Source organism: Syngnathus typhle, linkage group LG5, assembly GCF_033458585.1.
Source record: "Syngnathus typhle isolate RoL2023-S1 ecotype Sweden linkage group LG5, RoL_Styp_1.0, whole genome shotgun sequence".
In the NCBI taxonomy this organism is placed as follows: Eukaryota; Metazoa; Chordata; class Actinopteri; order Syngnathiformes; family Syngnathidae; genus Syngnathus; species Syngnathus typhle.
This window is the reverse complement of record NC_083742.1, coordinates 9,138,155-9,164,539: the sequence shown is the minus strand read 5'-3', so window position 1 is coordinate 9,164,539 and position 26,385 is coordinate 9,138,155. Positions and strand designations below refer to the sequence as shown.

The 26,385-nt window shown below is 38.9% G+C and overlaps 1 protein-coding gene across 5 annotated transcripts; it reads left to right on the top strand.

Moving 5' to 3' along the window:
* Positions 1-510: 510 nt before the first annotated feature.
* Positions 511-26,322, top strand: adgrd1 (adhesion G protein-coupled receptor D1). Of its 5 annotated transcripts, none has more exons than XM_061278830.1 (26): positions 511-882; positions 984-1,020; positions 1,528-1,644; positions 2,202-2,300; positions 2,959-3,081; positions 3,184-3,360; positions 4,767-5,024; positions 5,909-5,976; positions 6,620-6,766; positions 6,853-6,903; positions 7,764-7,884; positions 8,127-8,234; positions 9,070-9,145; positions 9,909-10,050; positions 18,859-18,932; positions 19,516-19,639; positions 21,630-21,733; positions 22,301-22,412; positions 22,528-22,681; positions 23,653-23,719; positions 23,928-23,994; positions 24,148-24,239; positions 24,321-24,447; positions 24,525-24,566; positions 24,715-24,807; positions 24,887-26,322. In XM_061278830.1, the coding sequence occupies exons 1-26, from the start codon at positions 829-831 to the stop codon at positions 24,980-24,982; spliced, it is 2,730 nt and encodes a 909-aa protein (XP_061134814.1). In that variant the 5' UTR covers positions 511-828; the 3' UTR covers positions 24,983-26,322. The 5 variants fall into 5 exon arrangements, with proteins under 5 accessions (XP_061134814.1, XP_061134813.1, XP_061134817.1 ...); XM_061278829.1 differs by having other exon boundaries at positions 7,761-7,884; XM_061278833.1 differs by lacking the exon at positions 2,202-2,300 and having other exon boundaries at positions 1,528-1,620; positions 7,761-7,884.
* The last annotated feature ends 63 nt before the right edge of the window (positions 26,323-26,385 follow it).

Here is a 26,385-nt window from a genome sequence, read left to right as displayed (position 1 = left end):
AGTTTCCAATAATACCTCGTGGGTCTAGTTGCCATATATACACTGAAATAAAGTTAATTGAAGAGACGCGCCAGATGAGAATGTGCACTAAATAATAGATGCGTGATTCAATGAACGAGAAGGCCACACGGGGTCAGTGTAAGCCAGTATATGGAAAGCGAGAAGAACGTGAAGTTTTGTCCTCCGATTTTGGATTTACAATTGCAAAATTGTTACCAGTAGCCTTTTTTTTCCTACATGTTTATAACGATAAGATTATGTTTATTATATTCAGCATTTTACATATTCTAATAAGTTAACATCGCCCTAAAATGGTTGTGGTGATTGTTGTCCGTCTAATTCTAATGAGAATTAAAAATTTTCAAGAAACAGCAGCTTTAAATATGACGAGATGCTGTGTACTCTATTTGGGTGGTAGTCCATCCCGCCATCCCGTACGCACAAATAACGTCATCTACTCTCAACTCCAACGCCCCTCCTCGCGAGTTCCAAAAAATACGTTTTCCCTTCCAAAGTTCAGTCCAAGTCAGTGAGGCTGCACTCCTCGGCACACCAGAACGACTCCTATATGTATATTGGAACAATCCTTACGGATTCTATTTTTTAATTTATTATTATTATTATTATTATTACTATTGGACGTTTTTCTCTATATAATGAAATAACTATTTACTCAATCAAACACTGTTTAATTTGAATTCTTCTACATTTTGGGCAAGTGCCTCATCTAATGTTTCTTGGAATAATGGATGACTTCTGGATTCGTTTTTACTCGTGGATTTAACTTGATTGGTTTTTATACTCTTATTAGTTGTCCCACTAAAAAACATGGCGCTTTCTGTGGGAATTCATCTATTAGCAGCTTTTGTTACGTGTGTTAAGGTAAGATATATTTTTAAATGCCAACAGTATTTACAGATGAGCTTGCAATCTGCTCTTGTGGAAAATGTCAACCAGTACAAGTCGGTTTGGTTTCTTTACAGGTTTATGCCCAAGTTGTGCATCACCTGAATCATCCAGGTAGAAAAAAATTAATTTGTACGACCACATACTCTTTTTTTCTATGTCACTGTTCCGGGGGGTTTGCAAAACCATAGGCCGAATATGTGCAAAGATTATGAGACTAGAAACGTCATCCATCCATTATTCTTATTTTGTTAGCAATCTCATTATGTAACACTGCATGTCTTCATTAGAGCATCCCAGTTGACTTTGGACAAGAGGAACACATAAACATACAAGCATGCACGCTCTCATTCATAGCGATGGATAATTAAGTTAACTTTGGAACAGGAAGGATGCAAGATTACTCAAGAAACCCGCATTCGAGAATTAACATTCAAATCCCCCACAGGAGGGGATGAGCAGAGATTCCAAACCAGAAACTCTTGACTATGTCGTGATGCGCTGTTTTCAATGTTAAAACATCCTCAAAGAGTCAGGAAAATGAATTCTGATTAACGGGATGCAAAAAGAAAAAAAAAAAACTTTGGAAATCCATGTTGACCCCTGAACTGTTCCTCCCAGGCCTCCAGGTGTTGTCCACAGCCTCACATTATTGGCCTCTTGACGCTGTGGATGGGATCCATGGATTGTGGGACCAGATTGGAAACAGACCAGGTTATGTTAACGGAAATAATATAAGTATGTGTATCCCTGAGGAACCTGTGCATCAGCAAAGTGTCCTTTTCTGTTTGAACTATGCATGACTTCATTTAACTGTTTTTCCAACACAATCATCATTCCTTTTGAAAATGAGCTGATGTGATTGGTCAAAGCTCTTGTGATAAAGGAGATACACTTATGTGATATGCTTGTTTATTGAAATATCTGGTCTACTCAAAGCATTAAAACTACAACGCCAATTCCAAAAGCATATGACAAGTAAATCGATGACATTTGTTTTTTGTTTTTTCCGAACAATGGCTATAGCACATTTTAGCTATGGTGTCATGTTTAGTAAAGAGATGAAATTGAAGAGGGATCAGGTATAGACTTGAGCATGATGTGTGAAGCCACTCACACATTGAGGAATTTCCTCATTTGAGGAGTGAATAGATCCAAGTCACTCAGCTCTGCATCACTCTGTCTCATACCTGCACATCATGTCCCTCTCATTGTCTTTGTCTTTCACTGTCTCCTCTGCTATGTGTCCATTTAGGTGTGAATCACATCACTGTCTCTCCATTGTCTCTGTCCAGCTCTCAGAATCCACAAGCACACTGTGCTCCCTTCCTCCCATAACACTTCCTATGTGTATACCAATGACTCTGCCTACACTAACATTTCTGCAACAGTAGGTGAGAATCTGCCCACTGAGACATCCATATGTACTGTGTAACACCCATTGCCTCCTGTTGTCCTTTCTGCACACGCCTCATCACGGACCCATTTTGCGTGGGTTGCAGGCAGCAAGTAAAAAGAAACAATACGTATATGCGTGCAAATGTTTTTGTTTTGTTTTTGGTACAGTGGAGAGGGGCACAATGCGGTACATATTAGGAAAGGAACAACAAATGTTTCTTCCTTGTGTTCTCGGCACTTCTTAATTCTGTTAACAAATACAGTGGAGCTAAGCCTCTGACTGCTGCACGTATTCAAACTCTTTTGAAACTATTTTAAAAGTATAATGTGCTGTGCTCGTGTTTTCTGAGGCCATATTTAAACATTGCTTTTCCCTTATATAAAAGTGGGTTGCAGTTTGGCAACAATAGGAACATTTGGGTCTCAAAGTAACAGGTGAGAACCACATCAATTTTCTGTGGTCATGTTTTTGCGGAACAAAAAAACCTTTCAACCTGGATAGAGATTTTTTTTAAGTCAAAATAATACAATTTTCTAAATATTATGTACAGGACCGAACAATACAGTTTACTTTGGAAAAAGTCAATTAATGCAAGTGGAGTGTTATGATTACGATGGCTAAATGCTTAGGTCTATTCTTGATTTTTGCCACAGATATTGTTGAAGGAATGGTCAACAATGGCATTTTCCTGAATGGAGACAACGGTGGTACCTTTCTCCATTTTGGAAGCTACCAGAACTCTTGCATTAGTGACCCTACGCTGTGTGGCCCTGATGGTAGGTACTAATAGAGAGAAGGTGTTAGGGAATAAGGTCTATCAAATCATACGGCATCTTATTTGACATGTTAGATATTTCTATATGTGTCTTGTTTTACAGGAATCACCTTCTCCTTTTTTTGGAAGAACCATGAAGCAGAATCCCGTTTTGCTGTAGCATCCGGAGGTAAAGTCATCTCAAATGGCTTCTCGGTCTACACCAACCCGCTTGGAGGGTATGTGGAGTTCTACACTCGAGGCAACAACCATCGATGGAAAGTCAATATCAAAGTTCCAGGTACTACCAATAGATTGGAGTTGATGCAGTGTTTCTTCATTTTCAACAATAAATCATTTATTACTTTCATAATTGCACTGACACTGACAATTACATCACAGGCGAGAACTAACATGAAAATGAAAAAGCCTTGCTCAATAAGATAACTCAGGCCAACTTTAAACTGTAAATATGAAAGCTTAAAGGTCGCAGTACAGTCAGTCACGAGTGTTTATCATCCAGAAACCTGTTTTGACAAAACAAGATGAAACAAGATGGACATTTATTTTGAAAAGTTTTTCTCTCGCTGATATCGGATTTTTTGTTTTATGCACCATTGCAATCACATTTCACTGGTGAATAAAATGTTGGGTTCCAGCGGCTCAGTGGTCATCTGGTTGTCATCCAGTATGACGTGGACCTTTCGGGGAAAGATGTGTTGTCAAGGGAAAAGGTCTGCGAGTAGATAATAGCCTTCAGGTGTCCTGTGACAGACCTTATTAATACTCAAGTGTCACAGTGCATCATATATGTGTTACAAGGTGAAAGTTTAAATGGAAATAATAGCTTGGCAGTGACACCTGGTTTTGATTTTACCCACAAAAGATGAGATATACTTTGGTTTGACATGTTAATGCTGAGACTGAAACTGATGTTGTCAATTAAGTTTGCAGAAGAAAAATTGGGTTTATAAAAGTGACTGAACTCTGTAGATAGAGATACTGACAGAATATAGACATGTTGTGTTGCAGAATGTAAAAAAAAGATGTGCTTTTCTCATAATACATAGTACTCAACAAGATATAAGAGATGATACTTTGGTATATCTCTAGAGTTCGAATGACTTGTTTGCCCGGTGTATAACTGTTACTATTATTTTATTGTTCAGTTTTGCTTGAAAACTTTTGGTGTATTGTACTAATTTAAACGGAAAATGGGCAACACGGTGAGCTAGTGGTTTGCATGTCCATGATTCGCAGTTCGGATATTAAGTGACTGAATTCCGGCTCTGACCTTCTTGTGTGGAGTTTACACAAGTTTTCTCTTTGCTTGCCTGTTTTTTTGTTTTTTTTCCACAAACATCGGATTCATCTCACATACCAAAAATATACATATTGGGTTTGACATGCTTAAGTATCTAAATTGCCCATTGGTGTGATTGTGTGTGACTAGTTGTTTGGCTTCATGTGCCCTGTGATTGGCTGGTGACCAGTCTTGGTTGTTGTCTGCCTCTTAACCAAAGTTAGATGGGATAGACGGTTTGATACAGAAGGTCACTACTAAGTGTATGGACAATGGATAATGATTGTCACATAGAGCATTAAAAAGGGTCAGATGTCACCTTGAGATCTTTCTAACGAAATACTTTGTGGGAGGATGAATGTTATAGAATTCGAGAAGAGTGATTTGTCATTTTTGTCTCTCAGGGCCTTTTTGGACCCATATTCTCTTCACATGGAAAAAGACAGCGGGTCTGAAGGTTTACATAAATGGCACCTTTACTGCTGGTGATGAAAGTGGCAGCCTTTCCGAAAACTACGGCGACCCCTACCCTGACCTTGTCATTGGAACTGGCAACGACAAGACCTATGGCCATTATGTAACAGGAGCCTTTGATGAGTTTGTCATCTGGGAAAGAGCTCTTCTGCCCAGTGAGATCTTTCTCTACTACAGTGCTGCTATAGGTAAGAACACCACATCATGGAAAACATATGATAAATGTCATCCAGTCTAATTTCAGTTGCTCTAACTCAGAGATGTCTAAAGATTTATTTATCTATCACTTCTTTGGCAGGGACAGTAAAACATGGTTACACGCTTGCTTATAGTTTATAGCTAGTGCTAATGCTCAACTTCAATCCACAGTTGGGCACTTTCACAACACTGCAGCATAGTATAAAATGTCCGCAAATAGCCGTCATTGTCATTTTCAAAATGAATGCCATTGGGCGCATAGTTCTGCCTTATAAGTGTTAGTACTTTAAACATGCTAAAGTATGATGGATTGCATGAGTGAAGGTCATTTCATTTTATTTTTATAACACAGCAGGATGGATCTTGAGTCTCATTTCAATGGAATAGAGCAATTTGTGTACACATTTGGCATGTATCAATCTGAAGATGTATGGCCGATGTTAGAAAAATGCAGTCTCTAATTACAGTTGTCATGTAAACGAGCTGTTCAAATACAAATAATTGATTGATTGAATTTGTTCTAAAAATCTAAACATTACAGCTTGAATGTTACAGTTACAAAAGAATATTTTGCAATGTTACACTAAATCAGCGGCAAACGCTCAGGAATAGCTCCGTCTAATAAGTGCAGCCATATTTAGGCATTTGCGGGTAACTGTTTTTATTCAATCACAACAAAGACATAAAATGTGTCTTGGCCTTGCAGAGAGGCCAGTTTCAGAATATTTTACTGCTCTTGTAAAAATGGTGTGCTCGTTCTGAGTACATGCCATTCTTTGCTGCTGCATGAGAAAATCTGTTGACCTCACAGCTGGTAGTCTGGTCAAGTTAAATCTAAATAAATATAAGAAGGATTTTGTGTTTAATTTACCAGGTCATGCTATAGAGTCTGCCACAACACCGAGTGTCTTCAAAGAACTACCTTTCACTACGACAACTGTGGTAAGTTCATCATCAGCTATTTTATGGGGTTTGGCATCAGCACTGCATGCCAGTGCTATTTTTATAGTAATACAAATTGTACCAAACAGTGATCTACTATATGAGTCATGAATTAAATTGCACACTCTAAAATGACAGTTTTGTCCTCACAGATAAGAACATTATACTTGGAAAATTGTTGGCAACCACATCCTGACTGGTGAATTTCCACAATAAGATCTTCATCTTATGTTTGCGGCACGTTCCACATTGAGGCTTTTGCTACGTAGTTGTTCAGCACGGCATTGCCGTCAAAAAGCAGTCACAAACAGAGAGAATGGTGCATGGCCGTAGTGTGTAATCTAATTACATAAGTGGTGTTGAATTACTGTAAAGAAAGATGCAGAGTCCCACAAACTAAATTGTCTTGAAAATATTTGCTGTTATTCGTGCTTACTCAAAACATAGATTTTCTTCTATTGACCATGTTAACATCCCTCACCGTCAACTAATGTGCCAGACTACAAAAAAAAGCAACAATAACATAATTATGGGCATTTATCTTTTCAATAATCGATCTTTTTGTGTTATGCATTCGATATGTAATTTGGGAGGAACCCTGCCCTTGGTAACGGTCTTGTGATTGTAAATGTTGTTTCCTCAGAGAGCCGTTGAAATGAGTCCTCCTGTCATCAGCAGTCAGCATGAGGTCCGAAGCTCCCAGGATCCCGAGTCGATTCCAGTTTTGGGCTTTCTGAAGGCTCTACCCAATAGGACCATTCCTCATAACACAGCCAGCAACCTCACACAGGTCTCGCGACCGTCCAACACAACAGACAAATTGTCATAAACCGACAATGTGATCTTCCTTGTTGTCATTCATTTCACTGCACGCAGGCTTTTCTCAAAAATGTGGAAGAACTGCTTTCTTTTCCCGGTCTGCCAGAGGTAAATGAGTTCACACTGTGCAAACATGAAATCACCAAACAAAGCAGCAATGTGTCGAATACAAATTCAAGTGATTTCGGGAGCTTGGTGATTGTCGGGAGACTATGATACGGCATACAAAAACGACAGGCGAGAGAAAGTCGAAAATAGCACTCGTTTGTTTAAAACACCTCCTCATCGATGTAATATACTGTAAATGTGTGGCTTTGTGTGCTATAATTCCTGGCTCAAAAGTCATTCCACATCCAAGCATAATAGTGCCCGAGGAAAGTGTGCGGTTTCAGAACATTGAGTGTTCAAAATAAACGTGGTTGTTTTGGTTACTGCAAACTGAAACAGATGTTCACATGGGAGATTGCAAAAGATAGTCGTCAATGAATAGCCTTACCTTCTCCGCTTTGAGAAACATCATCGGGAGCTTTTCATGCAAGGAGCATTTTCAGTATCCATGACGATGTGACAAATCATTTTCATACTGAGCGCTAGAAGTACACACAAGGTAGAATCTGTTTGCAAATTCTAAGGTTACTATTTAATACACATGACACATACTGGAGGTATGCCACAACAAACTCAACTGACCAACTTTTTCCCAGATGCAGGAAGGCTGTGTGTAGTGCTGAATCTCCCAAGATTTTACAAGCTACCAATTCGCATTTGTACACTGTGTGTGATTAGACACATATTGTTAACCCAGGAATTAGTCAAGTCATTGACGCTCGTATACATGGGAGTGGGGGATCTAATAATAGGCCCTCCTCTAACAGGCCACATAAAATCCTAAAATACGATAATGTTTCATACTCTGACATGAACTAAAGCGAGATTGTAAAATAATGCAAGTTTATGTGATGCAGCAGTCCGGCCCTGTGGTCAGCGGTTTGATCGAAACAGTGGACCGAGTAATGGACCACATGGTGGTTAACTTGGAGCCCAGCCCGAACTCTCTCATCTCCCTGGGAGGAACATCATTTGTTGCAGGTCGGTACCATGTGAAAGGTCCAAAAAGTGACTCACTGTTTGTAGTTTGTGCGGCAAGACAGTTAAGACAAAGGGACATGGAGCATCGAGCTGACATCATTGGTTTGATTATTCAGCAAACGAAAGCAGGTCACAAAAATAGCTCTCCACCTTCCTTCTCACCAGTGTGGGTCGATTTGCCACTAACACGAATGCTATTACTTGCTCTCATGGGTTCTTCTTTTGTCATTGCTGATCCACAGATTATACTTTGATGAAATTGCCCCAGAACTACAATTTGCCACATTACCGCTTCCCCACAGAGGGAAAGAACTACATATCTGTACCCGGGGAGGCTTTCACCATGCAGTGTAAGTGATCTTTTATGTAAAAGTCACAGCTTCATGTGGTTGCGTCGGAATGTGTCATGCACTCAATCCTTCACTGATGTTATTTGCCTCTAAATTACTTTAAGATTTAAAACGAGTGCCATGCTATGGCTTAGAGTGTCAAGGATCGCCTTTGTTCGGCTTTACGGTGTACTGTAGAACTCCAGCTCTGACTTTAAGGCTAGTAATTACTCTTTCATTCAGAACAGCAAGAATAAGACACAGCACATTTTTCCCCACTTCCCTCTGTCGTTAAAAAGAATGAGACATACGTTTAGGCATGTTGGACTTTATGTATAGGTCACTTTCCCCTGCCTCTACTTGGCCGCACACAAATTGTGTTGACCTACAAAGAACATTTCGGATGGCTTTTGAATTTCACAGTTCAAGAAATAATCCCGCAAGCAAATGCGCAGGACACGGGGAGTTAGATGTGAACCAAAGTTAGTGAAACAGGCTTAAAAGCCTTTGAAAAGAGGAAAGAGCACATTAAGGACTTCCTGCAGTGCCATTGTTGATCTTAGAGCTTTAAGGTGGGACCATTGTGGATGATATGTCAGATTAGGGGAGGGTGACTCGACCCCCTGCTCTACTGGTGAAGTCATTTTCAGCTCTCACAGGATTTCCCAACCAGCACATGCACAGCTTGCAGACCTTTCCATTTCACTACTGTGCAAAATCAAGTGTTCTTTTTGGAGGCCGGTGTCAGCATACGGCAGCAAAGCAGTGTTAATTAACTTCTCTTCTTCATGAGTATTTTAGCAGCACTGCTTTACATTCTCAGCACTCACTTGTCCTGTTTTTTTTTTCTCATTAGCTCAAACCACCATCGTTGGCCTTTTTTACCACAACATGCACAGCTACTACAAAGAAATCAGCCCCGTCAAGAGCAGGTAATAAAGAATGCAAATGTTTCTTTTGATTATTGCAGCCAGTTGAGCTTCAAACTTGGTACTTCCTGTGTGTGTGCTTGGGGTCAGGTCCACTGACTCTAAGGCGCCCATGTTTCCTGAACAGCTCATGGCTGGAGTCAGGGTCTTATCTGTCCACTGGCCTATCTTCCATCTCACCACTCAAGCTCCACTGACTGATACACCCTGCTATTAGCGCAACAGTTCCATTACACCAATCCAAACCTTGTCTCACCCTGGATGCCAGCTAGTGGCAGTGAAGTGGATTGTTTAATTCCTCCTGAATGTGCCATAACTACGATCAAGCATTCACTTTTTCCCACAGACATAGGTACTTGGTAAATGTATATTGAAAATAGGCATAATATGTATAGAGAAGATCCAGTTTATAATAAACTGTACCATTGGTCACGTTGTTAACTATGGTGAATGATGCTATTAAGTTGAAAGGAAAAAAAATGGATTTAAAGTAGTTTGTAAAATTCTTTCTTCAATTTTGATGACGCTTTTTCTTTCTTCTTCTCAGGGTCAACCATTTCATCATGTGCACAAGGAATATAATAATACTGATGATAAGAATAATTTAAATTGGTGTCTTTGAAGGCAGAATAACTTAAATATACTGGGACTTTCCATTCATCCATCTTCTGCCCTCTTAAATCACTTTCATTTGATCAATTTCTTGGCCTTGCTGTTTTACTGTCAACTTTCCTCGTTGAAACCATACCTTTTCTATGTCTTGTAGGATTAATGAAGCTACTGACTTTAAGGATCATAAAATCCAGGTAGCAAGCTGCTTAATTTCTCTAAATGTGGAGCCATCACCAACCCTGTCAGTCAACCTCTCCGGGGCACCGCTCATCAAGATCGTTCTCAGCCACATCTTGGTGAGAATCAAACATAACACACCAACTGTCATGGTCTCCTTGTTGTTGACTCATGTCTTGATGTTCCATTAACTGTGGGTGAGTCAGTCATACCGGGAAAATGCCGTGTTTAGTTTTTTCCAGTTTGGCAGATACAGATGTAGGGTGTGGGACACCCACCTTATCAAAGGGCTATGATTTGCCTGTGGTTACGGTAGATGGATGTCCCTTTTGAAATGTACAAGTTCTATTTCTGGTGTTGCTTTATGCAAGGAGATGGGTGTAAACCACTGACCAAGACTATGGCAACTGGGCATTCGCTTGCACAAAGAGCAAAACTTGTAGTAATTTCCTTCACTTTTCCCTCATGGAGCGGATGGCTTCCAGAGGGCGAATTGATTATGCACATTTGACCTGCAGCCTTATGGTACTCTGAGGGAAGCAGTAAATTTCTGTTCTGAACAACAATCTCCTCATTACTTTGAAGACTGCGCCAGTTTCCACACAGAAACAGATTGAAACTCGCCACAAAAGTTACTTGAAAATGACCATCATACAATATACGGCTGCTTTCATGGGTAGAAACGTGATAGCTTTTATCCTTTGCGGTCATTAAAATTAGCATGCTATTTTTTTCCCTCATTTAAACATGGTATTTCAATAGAATTGAGGGTTTAAGCCCCTCTACTATAATTCTCCTCAAACCCTCCGTACAAAACACATTAATTTTGGTTATTTATTAATTGTAAAAGATTAAATGGAAACAATTCAGCTTTGTTGAGAAAAGTTGTCCTTGATGGGGTAAATGTTTACCCTGCAATGACACTATATTTTTCTGTGAGAGAAGCCTTAAAATCATCTGAGATGTTTACCAGCCCTGTTAGGTGTTTGTATTTTACTATGGAAATGGCCGCTGTGAGACGGATTACTCACGTATTAAGTATACTGCTGTCATAATAGAAATATGCTTTTATTATTCAAATTTAAAACTGGGCCGGTTCTTTTAAATTTAGCTACCATTACTTCATTCCCCTCACAGGAATGTTGAATAATATTTCATTCCATTTGATCAAATGATTTCAATTTAGCTGCTCTGTATTACCCATATGTTTAGTCCAGGGGTGGGCAAACTTTTTGACTCGCGGGCCGAACTGGGTTCTAAATTTGGACCGGAGGGCCGGACCAGGAGCAGATGGTATAGGCGTTGTGTGAAGTCATATAAGCGACCTGTAAAGGTCATTGCATAAAAGATCTTGGCCTTTAGTAGGTAGTAAAGCATGGATATTCCAAACAAGTTTTTTGAAAACAAATGCATTCATTAACAGCATTAAAAAAAAAAAAAATTCACTAAAAAACTGCTATCAGTGATTCTCATAAAATACGACACTGTTATTATGAATAACAATCTCCATCACTTCAGTGCCTGCAGGTCAGATTAATGAAAGATGTTTATCTTATGGGATCACATCAAACGGCAAACATTCTGACCAAATATATCATCTTGAAGAATCGGTGAAAGCATACATCCAAATAAAGTAATCAAAACGGCAACACGGTGAGGGGTATCTGAAAATCAGAGCAGAGTTTTAACTCGCAAACACCTGGTAACAGAGGTGAGGAAACGGGAAACACTTAAGAACTTTACAGGTTAAGATTAGTCGCAAATAGGTGGTGCATCAATGTCCTTGAGCATCCTGCATTGTTTGAAAATGAGAATGGTCGCTAGTTTCAATCCCTGCTATGTGTACAAATCATATTCAAAATGCATTTTTTTACAATAAACTTGAGAGCCTCCCGTTCATTTTCAGTGGGAACAGTGTTGTTGGTGTCCCTTTTTTGCTAGTGCGTCATAGTCTGGAGTAAAATTTGTTGTGGCAATTCTTAGGCGAGATCCGAGGTGTTGGTCCGTTTACCTTGATCTGTGACGGGTTGATGTTGACGTTCATGTGGCTGAACGTCACGTCGCGTACGTCGAGCCAAATTGGCCACTCTCTTTTAAACGCTCGGCACTGTGTCCACCTTGCTTTTCCTTGGGTGACTCATTTTAATGGAAAGATTCCAGGGGAAGGTTTATGGGTGGCTTTAGCGCAAAACTGCATCTGAAAGCTCAGCGCGCGAATTATAAGAATGCTGTCGTCAAAGCCCACGCTCTAAATTCGGGACTGAAACGAATAGAGCGAGAGTGCGCCAAGTCCGTACTACTGAGTACGTACACGCACTTGTGAGTGTGCACCGAGCTTTCTGACACGGCTTCCGGTAGTAAATGCGCAGGCGAGCGCTTCGCCATCTACTGGGAAAACGCAGTCATTGCAGGCAAAATGACCAAAAAAAAAAAAAAGTTTAATAATACAATTTGTTCAGGGTTGGCGGGCCGGATTAAACGGTCCCGTGGGCCGGATGTGGCCCGCGGGCCGTAGTTTGCCCACCCCTGGTTTAGTCCATCGAGAGTTGTTTTTTTCACACTGCTCCACAGCACTAACCTGTTTTAGTAAAAGTACATCTGTTTCTGGAGTAACTGATGGACATGCAACCTGCCTTCAACCCTAGGCAGGAAAGACAGATCTGAAAGTGGCTATTTAGATTGCTTATTATTGTCTACACCTCAGATATTCTCTCGTGGCACCAGCGCACAAGTGTAGAGTTTGCGATCTGCAGCTCGACCTCTTTGCTTATCGTCAGGGAGTTGACAAGCACCCGCGACTTCATTAAAAGGTGAATGAATGTCCATGGAAGAGTATCAGCTTTCTCTTAAGTCTTTCTTGTTGCTATGGTTACAGTTTGGTGGGTTGTCACTTGCATGCTGCATAGGTTTTGGTTCCAAATGTCATCTATTTTCCTTATCAGACTCATGTCAGGACTGAAATTACTTTAATGTCGGTTGATGGAGTTGCCAACCTTGAGTCATGGCAGGTGTGCCGCTGAATTCAACACTGAAAGTTTGGTGACCTTGCACGCTTTGATTGATGTTACTGTAACAGCACAATGAGGTCACGCCATTCCCGTAAGGGTCAGTCATGCATTGCATGGCACCGGGCTGACCAAGTTTAGTTCCCAGAGAAAATGTTATCAGGACTTCAGGAGGCCCACATGCTTTCTCACGCCACTCAACTTGAATGTTGATTAGAACCTGGCACCATCAGAGATTTATTAGCGCTGTCTGACTTGTTCGGATGGAGGTGGAGTTGAGGAGGTGGGGAAAGGAGAGTGGGAGAATTTGGGCTCTGTGGTTAAACATTAATGCTTGAGTAAAATTACTGACATCTCCTGGACGTCTCATTCTCCTCCCTCAAAGCAACAGGACCAAGTAAATAAATGGAAAGATTTACGTACTTCTATAGCAAAGAAGATTAATGAGGTCAAAAAATGAGAGGGTCGGAAAAACAGATTTCGATCCTGTCGTATGTGGACAAATGCCGACCAATATATAATAGATCAATATGTCCAAATGTGAATTTGTAATTTACCTACACTAATGTGGAAAAGTTTGCTTTTCTACTTGGTTTTCCTCATAAACCTTTTTTGAGGGGGTGGCACCATATTATATATTTGAGCCAATAAAGCCCACTGCGACGTCAATGCCTAATACAGAACACATTACTATGACCAATAGGGGTGGAGTTAGTCACAAATTAAAAAATTTGTGGAGGCAGAACTTCATCAATGGAGCCATATTACACTCCGATCCAGTTGCAGATTGCAAAACACAAATCCCTTTATGTAAATTACTTAAGACTGTTTACTGCTGCTCGTTGAGGCTCATCCGTCTCCTAATAGGGAAACAAGTTACCATTTCAAGGTGAACAAAACATAAACATCAAATTTTGAGCAATAATTTTATCATTGAGTTAGAATTTCTTAATATGTTATCAAACAAATATAAAACGATGATATTTTGCTAAAATGCTGTTTAATTTTAAGAGCATGAGTTCAGTCAGAAGAAGGCGGTTTGAAAGTAAGCCTCTTACCAACAATGACAATTTTTTGAGTGCTGCCTCTGTTACAAGCACCGCAGTGGCCAATCCAAGGTTTCTGTGAGATCATGGTGTATGATTCCATATGTTCCTTATTCTCAAATGTCTCTGCCAAGACTCAATATGGCTCTACTTACAAAAGCCAAAGAAACATTACACTGGTCACTTGTGAAAGCCCATGGGAATTAAAATGAATGCATTGGTGGGAAAGTAAAAAATGTTCATGCAAACTTTAACTGTGAAAGAAATTACAAAATAGAATTGACCTCCCAGTTGTTTTATTTTGCTAAAGTTTCCTTACTCACGGCCTTCCTATCAACACTTCTTGTTTTGAGTGTCCACTTCAGAGACTGAGCCATAACCACAGCTGCATGTCTTATAATGTATCCCTTGACACAATGATCTCACTCAGGACTGCATGAATTCAAATTGGAAGTCCATATACTGTATGATGATAGAAAAAGACATACTGCATCAGTTGAGCTGACCGGTATTTGATAAAGTGCTTTTTACACAAACACCACAAATGTTTCTCAATTGCCACCTGGTATTGTATTTAGTAGACACACGAACTAACCAAATTCTGCCCATATTTTTGCAACACAATTAACATTTGTGTTAAAATGAAATTGTGTGATTGGTTGTTGTTGTTTCTGTGCGACTAATGAAAAACCACTTGGGCAGACATATAATAACTGCAATAGATACCACAAGTTCACACAAATAGCTGCCAAAAATAAAAGTTTTTGTCATGATTCATAATTTCTTCTACATCCAGAAAGAAATGAATTACTGTAGATATAACACGAGACCTTTAACCGAGATGGGAGCTTTGGGACATATTAAATGGGATTTTCCGTGTTGAATCGAAATTGCTGGCGGATGTGAAATCTGTCTGAGAGGCAGATACAGTTGTGATACTTTTGAGTTGTGTTCAAGATGGTTTATGATGTGGAATTGTTTTTCTGATATTAAACATTGCGGCCTAATTACAAATATAATTATGGTTCGAGAGCAGAAAATATGTGTATTTGAAGTTTCAGCTCAGGTTTCAATTGGCCTCAAGTTGGTCAATGTGTTAAGACTTTAAGAGGCATTTATTGGCACTTTGGATCCTGAGATGTTTTACCAAAGCCAATCGCTGGCTTTTCATTCTGCCAGTGGTCTGACCCAGATTCTGGGACATCTTTGTTTTACGTTACTATTGCTAGGGTGCAGCAATTGTTTAAGACTGCTTTTGTACATTACTGTCATTTTCATCCCTTATTATTTATCACGGTCATTGCACACAGTATTTCTCACACAATCGCATTATGCATGTATGGTCAACAAATACAATATGTTAGCTGCCACTTTTCCTCATTGATACAGTTGCTTGGTTGACAGGAACATTTTTACCTTTATTCTCTTATATATTATATAGTATACCTAAGACATTTAAATGCGATGCCCTTTCTTAAACCACACATGTTTAATGTTCTAAATGTATGGTTCTCTAGGTCGGTGAACTGCTTGACCCCAGTCGATCAAAAGACATACTACACTGATAATTCGCATTCAGTCACACCTATAAGCGAGGTAGAGTCTTCAATTAATCTAATGTGAATGTTTATTATCAAGTAGAAGGTAGGCCAAGGAAAAACAAATCCCACACAGATAGGCCCCAAGTTGTTATATGAAACTTTTAAATGTGAATCAGATGAGCAAACCACATGCGCCACCATGGCGCTGAGATCTCTTTGGAACAAAATACATTTATTTGTTCTCTGTCCTGTTTATCCTCATGGATGATGTGGCTTTAAAACAATAATCATTGTTAAATTTCATGTTTTATTCTATTATTAAATTGAAAAGAGCAGTCAAGACAAAACCAGCAGAGAAGCGTTAGAAAGCTGTTTGACTCAGATCGAGCATCTTCGCTTTCCAAATCTTCTCTATTATTATCCTGTCACTCATTAATGTCGAGTCTTTTTTTCATTTTTGGGTTTTACAAGGCTCAGAGGAATTTCCACAATGGTGTTTGCTTGCCTTCTGTTGTTAATAAAGACTTGGAGCAACCAGCTGCACTCTTGGCTGGGCGCTATTGAGGCCTTATAGGACACCCGGGAACAAAGTGGTGTGCTCGGCCAGATCCCTAAGCGCATTTTAACACTCACCGGTGACTTTCGAAGTCCTGCATCTTTGCTCGGATAACAACTCCAAACCACATTCTGGGTCTACCACAAGCAGAGAGCCAAGCCAAGCTGCACATGTAGTAAAAGAACAGAGGGGTGACAAATTAAAGGCGGAAATGTGAATACTTTGATATAAAAATAATGAATAAGGATGTTTCCAGAGAGAACCCTGAACGGTTCACGTTGTCACAATGGGTGGAGTGGGAACAAAATTAAGAGCAGACTTACAGGAACTGAGAAGTGACTGTTGATTAAAATAACAGGAAAATGAACAAACAAACACTAGCAATAATCAGTGGGAGGAACAAAGGAAGTTGGACAAGAGCCAGGGAGTGAATCGATAAAACATAAACATGAGTACAGATTGTGCAACCAGAATGCATCACTTTTAACAATCAAAGTGTAAACAACCAAATAACTTGGAAGGAGTAGGAAAAAAACATTGAAATCACTCAAGAGTGATATTGTATCATCCAAAAAACATAGTTTCAACAATATAGTGTATGCTCCTTTAAATTTAAGCACACACCATATGGTAAATCAAAACTTATAACCACATTTTTTCATATCCATCCATTGTCTACATATGGCATGTGATGATTCAGGCCAAGGGTGAACTGAAGCTGCTCACTTTGTTGGGATGGATCCGGGACTGGTTGCCAGCCAATCCCAGGGCACTTCTTTAAAATCACGAATGAATTAGTTTATCAAAATTAACAATTTATACCAAACTATCAAGCAACAACAAAAAATGATACATATTTTTTCTTAATACAAACCAGCTTGTGTGCTTTCCAATTTGTTTCAAAGTAAAAAACAGTTTTGATATTTACTTAAAAATCTTTGTTGACTTAATGCCACCTCAATACCAAAAGGTATGCAAAACGTGACGCATACCCTTCACACACATCTCAACAAAACAATAAACTCATTGAATACAATACCCAAATAAAGATAATGTTAAGATATTGATGTCTTGAAATGTATATTTGTTACCATCTATGAGTGTTAGCATGAATACAATTTGGGGAAACTACAGACTAGCGACCAAGGGAGCAAACATGAGCTCATTTTTGCTGACGTTGCACCACAAGTGGAGAAAAGCAGAGAAACAGATGCTCATTTTCTGAAAAACTTTTACGTTTGTACTATATTTGGATTTTAGTTAGAAAAATAAAAAAATCTCAATTTTCTTTACACATACTCATTTAGCTCTGGAGCACATTCAATGAAACAAAATTACCCACACATTTCACAAGAATACATTTTAGAGACAAAAATGTATCATACTGTCAATTTCTAAGGCCCATGCCTAATTGTTGATATTTTAGTATTTTGAAAAAAAAAAAGGTTCTCAACAGTGAGGGGACATACCTGTACCAAAACCATATGCCACTTGACCCACTGAAGCTGTTCTGGCAACTCCCGGTGACTTGACACCTCTCAAAGTCACTGAACGTTTTCTTTATTAAGTCACACTTTTTTTTATGTCTGAGCTTGAGTATGATGCATGCCAAGACTTTGATTGTTGTGGACACTTTCCCACAAGGAATGCTTTCTATTCAGTGCTCGGTTTGCGTAATTAGCCTTCTTTCATTGCACTGCAATTGCGGAAAACAAATATAACACAAAAAAGTGGCACTTACAAAGTGCCAATTACAGCCTGGCTCTCCTAAGTGTGATTTTATACACACCAAATACAAAGGAGGAACAGATCAAAATCTCAGTAGTGTAGTCAAGTGAAGCTCCTCAAAGCTTGCGCTTATGGTCTAATAAGCCAAATAAATATCTCTCCATGCAATCTGGAGGGTCACACTCGATCAGAACAAACATAATGAGAGCGAGAGTGGGCCCGCAATGATGTCAAGGTGTTGCGTTATGCGATGTAATATGAATGAATCACTGGACTAACAGGCCAGAAAATGGTCTGACTGTCAATTCCACTCTGACTTGCACATTTCCATTAGGAAATAGTGCAGACACAGTTCTTGTAATGATTTGACACTGAAAGCAGGAAGAGGTGAGCAATTTCGGTCTACATGTGCGGCCGGCTGAGTACGAGTTGCGCTTTGACCAGAAAAACAAAGTTGGTTGCTGCGCACCAGTCATTAGGTCACTGTCTTTGGGGACTACAAATCTTTGAGTTACAGTTATTTTGTAAAAAGTGCATTATAATCAATCAGCATTTACTTTTGTACTATTCTGGTTGTTGTCACCTGATACAGTTCCCGCCATAATTATTGGCACCCCAGGTTAAGATGTTTTAGAAGAATTAAAGCAAATTCAGTCTTCGTTGCAGAAGTATACACTCATGCTGAAAATTGTAAAAATAGTTCACTAGACGGCCATCTCAGTCCCCAGACTTTAACTCTATTGAAAACCTGCGGAGTGAGCTATAGTGAAGAATGCAGAGTAGCGGACTGGAGGATTTACATAGATTGTGCAGAGAGGAATGCTCAAATATTTCTATTTGTATATTCTCCCAGCTTGAAACATTAGAAGAGAAGATTAGCTGCTGTTTCTGGCAAAGGGGGATTGTACAAAGTAATAATGTCAGTGGTGCTAAATATTTCTAAATATGGGATTCTGAGTAAAATAGAATTTGTTATGCTTATGTTGTTGTTTTTTTACACATTACAAGGCAAAAAAAAGCACTTTTAATAGTCATATATTTATCTTTTCAGAGTGAAGAACAGAAGGAACAAGTGTTAAATCAAACCAATAAAGTCTTCCTGTACTGTGCCTTCCTGGACTATAGGTGGGTTCATTTTTGTGATTTGACATGTTTGTGATTTGCATGCAGTATTTTTTATTTTTTTTACAAGAACATTGAGTGGATTGTTCTGATGAGTGTTTTACAGTATGTATGATTTTGTGATAAACATACTGTCGCCAGTAAGTCTTGAAACTGTGCATGCAATATACATGAATTAATTACCAATGCTAAAACATTCCAAATATATTAGTGGCATAAGCATTGTGCTGGTTTGTTGCGCAGCTCATACATGATTCATGAATATGGCCCTGGTAAATGGAACAGTATGATTTTTTTTTCTTAGTCAATTTGCCACAGTTTCCACACATTGAAATAAACCACTGCTCTTTTTTTTCTTTGGGAGTATGTTTGTGTCTTCTATTTTGTCTGACTCTCCTTTGACCCTGAATTAAAAAAGAAAAAGTGACCACAATGGGAAAGTGCCACAGCGTGTTCAGTGGAGATAATTCTGTCTCAAAATGGGTCACTGTGTTTAATCTACGCAAGCAACAAAATGTCACATAACTATGTTTGATGGTAGTTATTTTTGTATTGTAAGTAACAGAAGGTCTTTTTTTTTTTCCAGTTCCAAAGAGGGCATTTGGTCCAATCAAGGTTGTGTGCGTTCAGAGGGAAACATGACATACTCTGTGTGTTTGTGCAACCACCTCACCAACTTTGCTATTCTTATGCAAGTGGTTCCCTTAAAGGTATGACTTTAGTTCTGACCATTTAAGTCCCTTAAGTTAAGTTTGGTGTGTCACCAGACCAGTATCAAGTGGCATCCAAATAGGTCTTAAGGAATTCTGCTTTTGTGCCCTATTTTTCAGAACTCTAAAGACAGAGTTGACTTCTTGCATGTTTTGATTTTTCTTTTTTTTATTAATGTTGCATTTATTTATTTATTTATTTATTTATTTATTTATTTATTTATTTATTTATTTATTTATTTATTTATTTATCTATCTAATTTTAAGCACACATTATAAGCACAGATAAATAATACAGCACGTCTTTTTTCATTTTACTTCTTTGAATCAAAATTCTAATCATTCATAAAATAACAGTGCCAGTACACTGTATATGCTTTCATTATATTCAATTAGAGTATAACATTTTAATTCTTATGATTATCTTTCTGTTATGATGAAAACAAATCATGTTTATACTGTATTATTGTGAGGCATATAATGTCACTTTCAATGTAACTTTAAATAACCGTATGTGGTTTTTGGGCCTGATAAAAGGCAACAGAGCAACAGTTGCATGCTGTGTTCGCTTGTCGACAGCGCAAGGACGTGGATGAAGAGCAGACCTACATGCATGTGTTTGGAAGATAAAAACACAATTCCCATTTGAGAGAGCTAATGCAAATCAAGATCTGCTGCACATTAGCAATTTTTAATCTAATTAAGCAATAATATGTGAACATACTACAACGATAGCAAAAATGAATCAGTTCTGTTTCGGTCTAACTGGAACCACACGTAGTCCTCCCTCTTAGTGTTTTGCTATTTGAGATGCAAAAAGCCTCAGAATGAGGAGGAACGTATGTATATTGTTTGACTGACAGGCGGCCGGGGTGGGAAACGAGAGACAAAGTAAGCACAGCGCTTGTTGCAAATCACGAGCAGACAGTCTTGCTGGCAGCAATGTTGAAGGATAATGATACACGTCATCCGCACAGCCTTTGCAGGCTTTTGCAAATTTTGCACGGTAATTTAAGCGAGTAACAGCGTATTTACAGTATGTAGAACATATTTTCGAAACCCTTAGGTTTGGAGGTCATGTGTGATTCAGTTCACTTTAGTTTAATGACTGATCTTCAAGGCCCATTTGCTATCATGAGCAGGCCTACACAATCACTATGTTGATTTCACTGCTGGTTTTCTACAGAACTACTGGAGGAAACCACCATTGAATGTGGTTGCTTGGGTCACTACAACGGTCAATGGTCTAGCCCTCAGGACCACAGTGCCTCAAGAAGCCCACTGATGGACACAAAGATTTACTGATCAAACTATATGGTTTATTACGGCAATCACATTCAGAAACTCATTTCCAACCTACATTATTTCTTGAACTATTTGGATCTAGTGAATGCCCAAATGCCAACACTATGTACAGTATGAGCGACTGGAGTATGGCCAGTAACTCCGCTTGTTCATTTTAAATAGAGAACCACTCAGCGGTCCAGTACCATATTTAAATGCTGAAGTCTATTTGATGCTATTCTTTCCCCTTAGTCACTCTGTAATTTGCGGTCTGCCTCATCCTTCAGCTGCAAGGGAATGTACCACATATACTTTTTGGCGATGTCTAAGACTACTCTACTCTGGTAATGACAAGGCACATATGAAGACAGTTAATAGAGAATAAAACCCAACCTCTTGAAATAGATCAGACTCTAAAATAACATTTTGTATGAAGGCCTACCTCAATGTATGAATGAAGGAGTACAACGGTGTCACTATTCACTAAAATTCACTCATTGCACGACAATAAAGATAGATAAGTATGTGTATTATGTACTTTAAATGATTGACAAGTTGACGGCCGTGATCATTTTTTTTAGAATGGTAACAATAACTGAAAAAAGAATTCCAACCGTTTCGTTGATTTACTGACTTGTCAACAAAATGCTGTCATACATTTCTTATGTAGCGCATTGTAAATCAGTGCATGCGTCTTTGTGCACAGCTCACCACGGGCCACCGGGTGGCACTGTCAACCATTGGCTATGTTGGATGCTCTATTTCCATTTTCTGCCTGGCCATCACTCTCGTCACATTTGCAGTCCTATCGTGAGTATCATTATCATCACTTTGACATTTATGTATGTTTCGTACACTGACGTGTGAATACCGCCTCATGCAAACCTCCGCTTTTAATCACTTGGTTTGGGTCACATTTGCACCCGATACTAAACTTATTTTAGTCCATGTACATACAGTGAAGGTAAGGTGTGAAATTGTGACTTTAAAAAAAAAAAAAATATTGTAATACTATCTGCTTCTTAAGAATATAAGTGTCAAACCTACATGAAAATGGATAATCCATCCATCTCTTGATCGCCCCATCTGTTTGTTGACCCATCCATCCATTCAATTTACTTTATTAAAATTCATTCAAATTCCACATTCCTCTTGAAAGTGGGCAGATGGGATTCGAATGCAGCTCAATATTTCCTTGCGTGTGAAGCAATTGCCCGATCATTGCCCCCAAGAGCAGATGAATGTTTAAATGTACAAAATTCTGAACAATGAAGGTCACTTTTTCTACTAAACTATGAATAAGAAGAGATTCAGCACATTTTAATATAATTTAATCAACAATTTGAATGTCTGACTTCTCTTTCTGCTGCTCTGCAGGTCAGTGAGTACCATTCGGAACCAACGCTACCACATCCATGCTAATTTGTCTTTTGCCATCCTTGTGGCTGAGATCTTGCTGCTCATCAGTGCCAGCTTTGACCCGGGAACGGTAATTATTGTATATACAATTTTGGTCACTGTGGTTGGTCACTGTGACAGTCTCGATGATGATGAGACAACAAAATGACATATTTTTTTACCAATATTTATGTGCCTTTTGCCAGCTGCCTTGTAAGATCATGGCGGTCCTGCTTCACTTCTTCTTTCTGAGTGCATTTTCCTGGATGCTCGTGGAGGGCCTCCATCTCTACAGCATGGTGGTCAAGGTGTTTGGTTCCGAAGGCAGTAAACACATATACTACTATGGCATTGGTTGGGGTAAGTCAGTCATTAGTGGGTGCAGATTCACTAAACTGGTGCCATTCCGTTATTGGCTGCACTGCGAATGAGTCTTCACATCAAGTCTTTACTCTAAATGTGATTTAACTATTTTACTCATCACATATTAGAACTGAAAAGGAAATAACTGCATTCATGTTTCAGCATGCATCTGTTTTGAATCGCATTCCACAGTATGAGTTGACTCTCCGGATCTTATTCTAAAATAAGATTCTTGGATATTCGTCTTGTATACCATTGCTGCGGCTGAATGCCCCCTTCCCCATGTTGAACCAATTAGTGGCAACATTATGCTTCTTTCCCCTATTGCTTCATTTATTCCGCCCTAGAGTAGGTCTTTTTATGTGGTCAAATGTAAATTAGGCTTAGAAGACTGGTTTGGGAGTCTACATCCGTGAACAATGTGCCTGCAGTATAAACAGTGCATTTCATTGAGGCTGGAGTTTTTATCTACTTCTAGTGCTATTGTTTGAACCTGGTGTACTGTACAAAAGAACCTTTGAGCCTGACAATGAGTAACAGTTACTATGTTGGGCATTATATTCGATGATATAACAATCAATAGGGTCATAGTGCCTGTTAACTAGTCTTAAATTTGGAATTAGAATTTATTGTGGCAATCTAAATACAATTCTGTGTCATCACCATGATGTGTATTAATCAGTAACTGGAAATAGTTCCTGGAAAATACACAACAACACAGGTTTCAACATAGTACATTTGTATTGAAATATATTTTAGTAGCTATAAAGTTTATGACTATCAATACAATAGTCCTGTGCAGGGAAAGAATATCATGAACAGTGTTAAGGAACATTATAGTTATGTATTTGCCAAATAACTGTCAATCCTGATCATCTATTTTTTTAAATCTAGACTTAATGATACTGCGAGTACATGTATCACAATTTTTAAACAGTTAAAGGTATATTTTACTTTTTTTTTACTAGGCTCTCCACTGGTGATCTGTGTGGTGTCAATGACATCAGCTTTGGGCAGTTATGGCGAGGTTGACAAGTAAGTGTAATTTGCATGTAAGATGGAAAAACAAACGTCACTTAATAACACAGAATTTAATTAAATACTCCATCGTGACTTAGTGGCATTGCATCATCATCATTTGAAGGCTGTTGAAAAATTGCTTCTTACACAGAAACACTCTAAAATAATAACATATAACAAGGCAACATAACATGCCAGGTTTCCTCTGCCATTGCTTTCTCAGCTGCTGGCTGTCCCTGAAAAATGGAGCCATCTGGGCCTTTGTGGCACCCGCTCTGTGTGTCATTGTGGTAAGTAAGTCATTTACATGTTTTTTTTTTTCATCTGGAATCTAAATTTGTTGTAAAAATCTTGTCTAGCCCAGCTAGTAGAAACCAGTCGTCATTTTCTTTCCTTATATAGTGTTTCTTAATCTCACTTGTTGTTTCCTTTCTGATTACCAGGTAAACGTTGGAATTTTGATCTCGGTTACCAGAATAATATCTCGTATCAGTGGAGAGAATTACAAAGTTCATGGGGATGCCAATGCAGTCAAGTGAGTGTGACTCTGTTCTCCGTCAGGATTTTCTGTAGTTATTATCAAACTACTAACTAAAAATGTGCTTTGTCCTTTAAGGCTGACTGCAAAGGCTGTGGCAGTGCTTTTACCTATACTTGGCATTTCCTGGATCTTTGGAGTTTTGGCTGTCAACACGCACTCTTTGCCATTCCTTTATATATTTGCAATTTTCAACTCTTTGCAGGTAAATCGCTTAACTTTCCCCCAAAGTTTTAAAGTTAAAAATCCTCCTAAAGTGACTACATTCTCCTTCCTTTGTAGGGTTTCTTTGTCTTTTTGTTTCATTGTCTCCTTAACTCTGAGGTATGTTGCCTAATATGTGAATTGTTTTGGTCATTTTTTGTGTTTTCTTTTGTTAAGCCTCGTGGGAGGCAAATCTCCACACACCCTCAAGCAATATTGAATTTGGCCAGAATGTCCAATGGTGTAATGTTGTTTCCTCTCTCTGTAGGTCAGGGCTGCTTTCAAACACAAGACCAAAGTGTGGTCTCTCACCAGCAGCTCTATGCGAAACGTCAACGTGAAGCCCTTCAACTCTGACATTGTGAGACCTTGCGTGCAACAGCTGTGCAACTGTTAACTACTACTTGAGCTGAACACTCTCCCACTTTTCTCTCTTGTAGATGAATGGAAACAAGGAGGGTGTATCCCCCACTAAGATGAACACATGGGACAAAAGCACCAACTCGGCCAATCGTATTGACCTCTCGGCAGTGTAGACCACCGCCTTGTCCATGCGTGGACACTTGTCGAGAATGACATGCAATGACCTGAGTATTTCCACGCTAGTTCATGTGATCAACATCCACCTCAGTCAAGTGAAAGGAATGCCAAATGGGATGATGTGTAGCTCCATCTTTAAAGACAAATTGACTCGCCTTAGGAGTGTCTCATTAATGACATTGTGTTCCCGCCGATCGGGTTCAGTGAGGTTTCAGTGATACAGCATTATTCAGTTTCTGACTCGGATACTCTGTGCAGCAGAGTGTCTATATTTATATGTAGACTTGTCTATGTATATGTTCACAGTAGTTTATTTGGCTCAAGTTTATTTCCAGTTTCTTGCGGAATAAGATCTCCTGCTTTGAAATGCCTTACCTTAGTCAGACGACAACAAGGAAAGTGACCTAATTAACTTTGTACTTAGCTACCTACAAAACAATAATAACATGTCACTTTTGGAGATGTTACAACACAGTCAACAGTAAAATGACACACCACGACTCTGCAGTCAAATGAATTACATGTTATGAATGATATATTTATTTTGTGATTGGAAGATCTGTGTCATGTCCTTTACGATGTGTAACAGCTCAACAGAAATCCTGTCTATGCATCTTTTGTTTGCATTCTTGAAGTGAGCTGTTTGGTATTAGCAATACCTCACATCTTGGCAAGATGCAGTATGGTATGTTCTCTTAAGAATAATGAATGATTGTGTGTTTTGGACACGTTTCTGTGAAGTTTTACAAAGTTCTGACCTATTTCTTGGGTGATATTTCATACGTTCTGTGTTGAAATTGAAATGGTATGTACAATGGGTGGAACTGTGGATGACAGGTTAGCACATCCACCTGACAGTTCAAAGGTTACGGGGTATGTGGAGTTTGCATGTTCTCTCTGTTCCTGCCTGGGTTTTCTCCAGTTATTCTGGTTTCCTCCCACTTTCTAAAAATATGCATCGTGGGTTGATGGAGTAGTCTGAATTGTCCGTAGGTGTGAGTATTTGCCGTTCAGGGTGTACCCGCCTCTCGACCAATGTTGGGATAGGCATCCTATAGGTGGATGTCTACAACATAATAGCAGGATTGTTTTTTTTGTTTGTTCATAACTGTGAGAATGACAGGAGATGACATGTACATGTCATTAATCTGTATCAACACTGTACCAACAGAATAAAAATAACGGATTTTACTGTAAATCTCTAAGGAAACACTCACATGTCAGATTTGATTATCATTGTCATTCAATTTGGTTTGTGACCTTCATTGTTTTTTAAATGATGGTACTATGGTTTGTGCGTTCAACTATCTTTATTAAAAATGTTTGAGAAATAAAACTGTGCCTTATTCTATGACCAACAAAATGGTAATAATTAGCAGTATTCTTATTTGGTTATAGT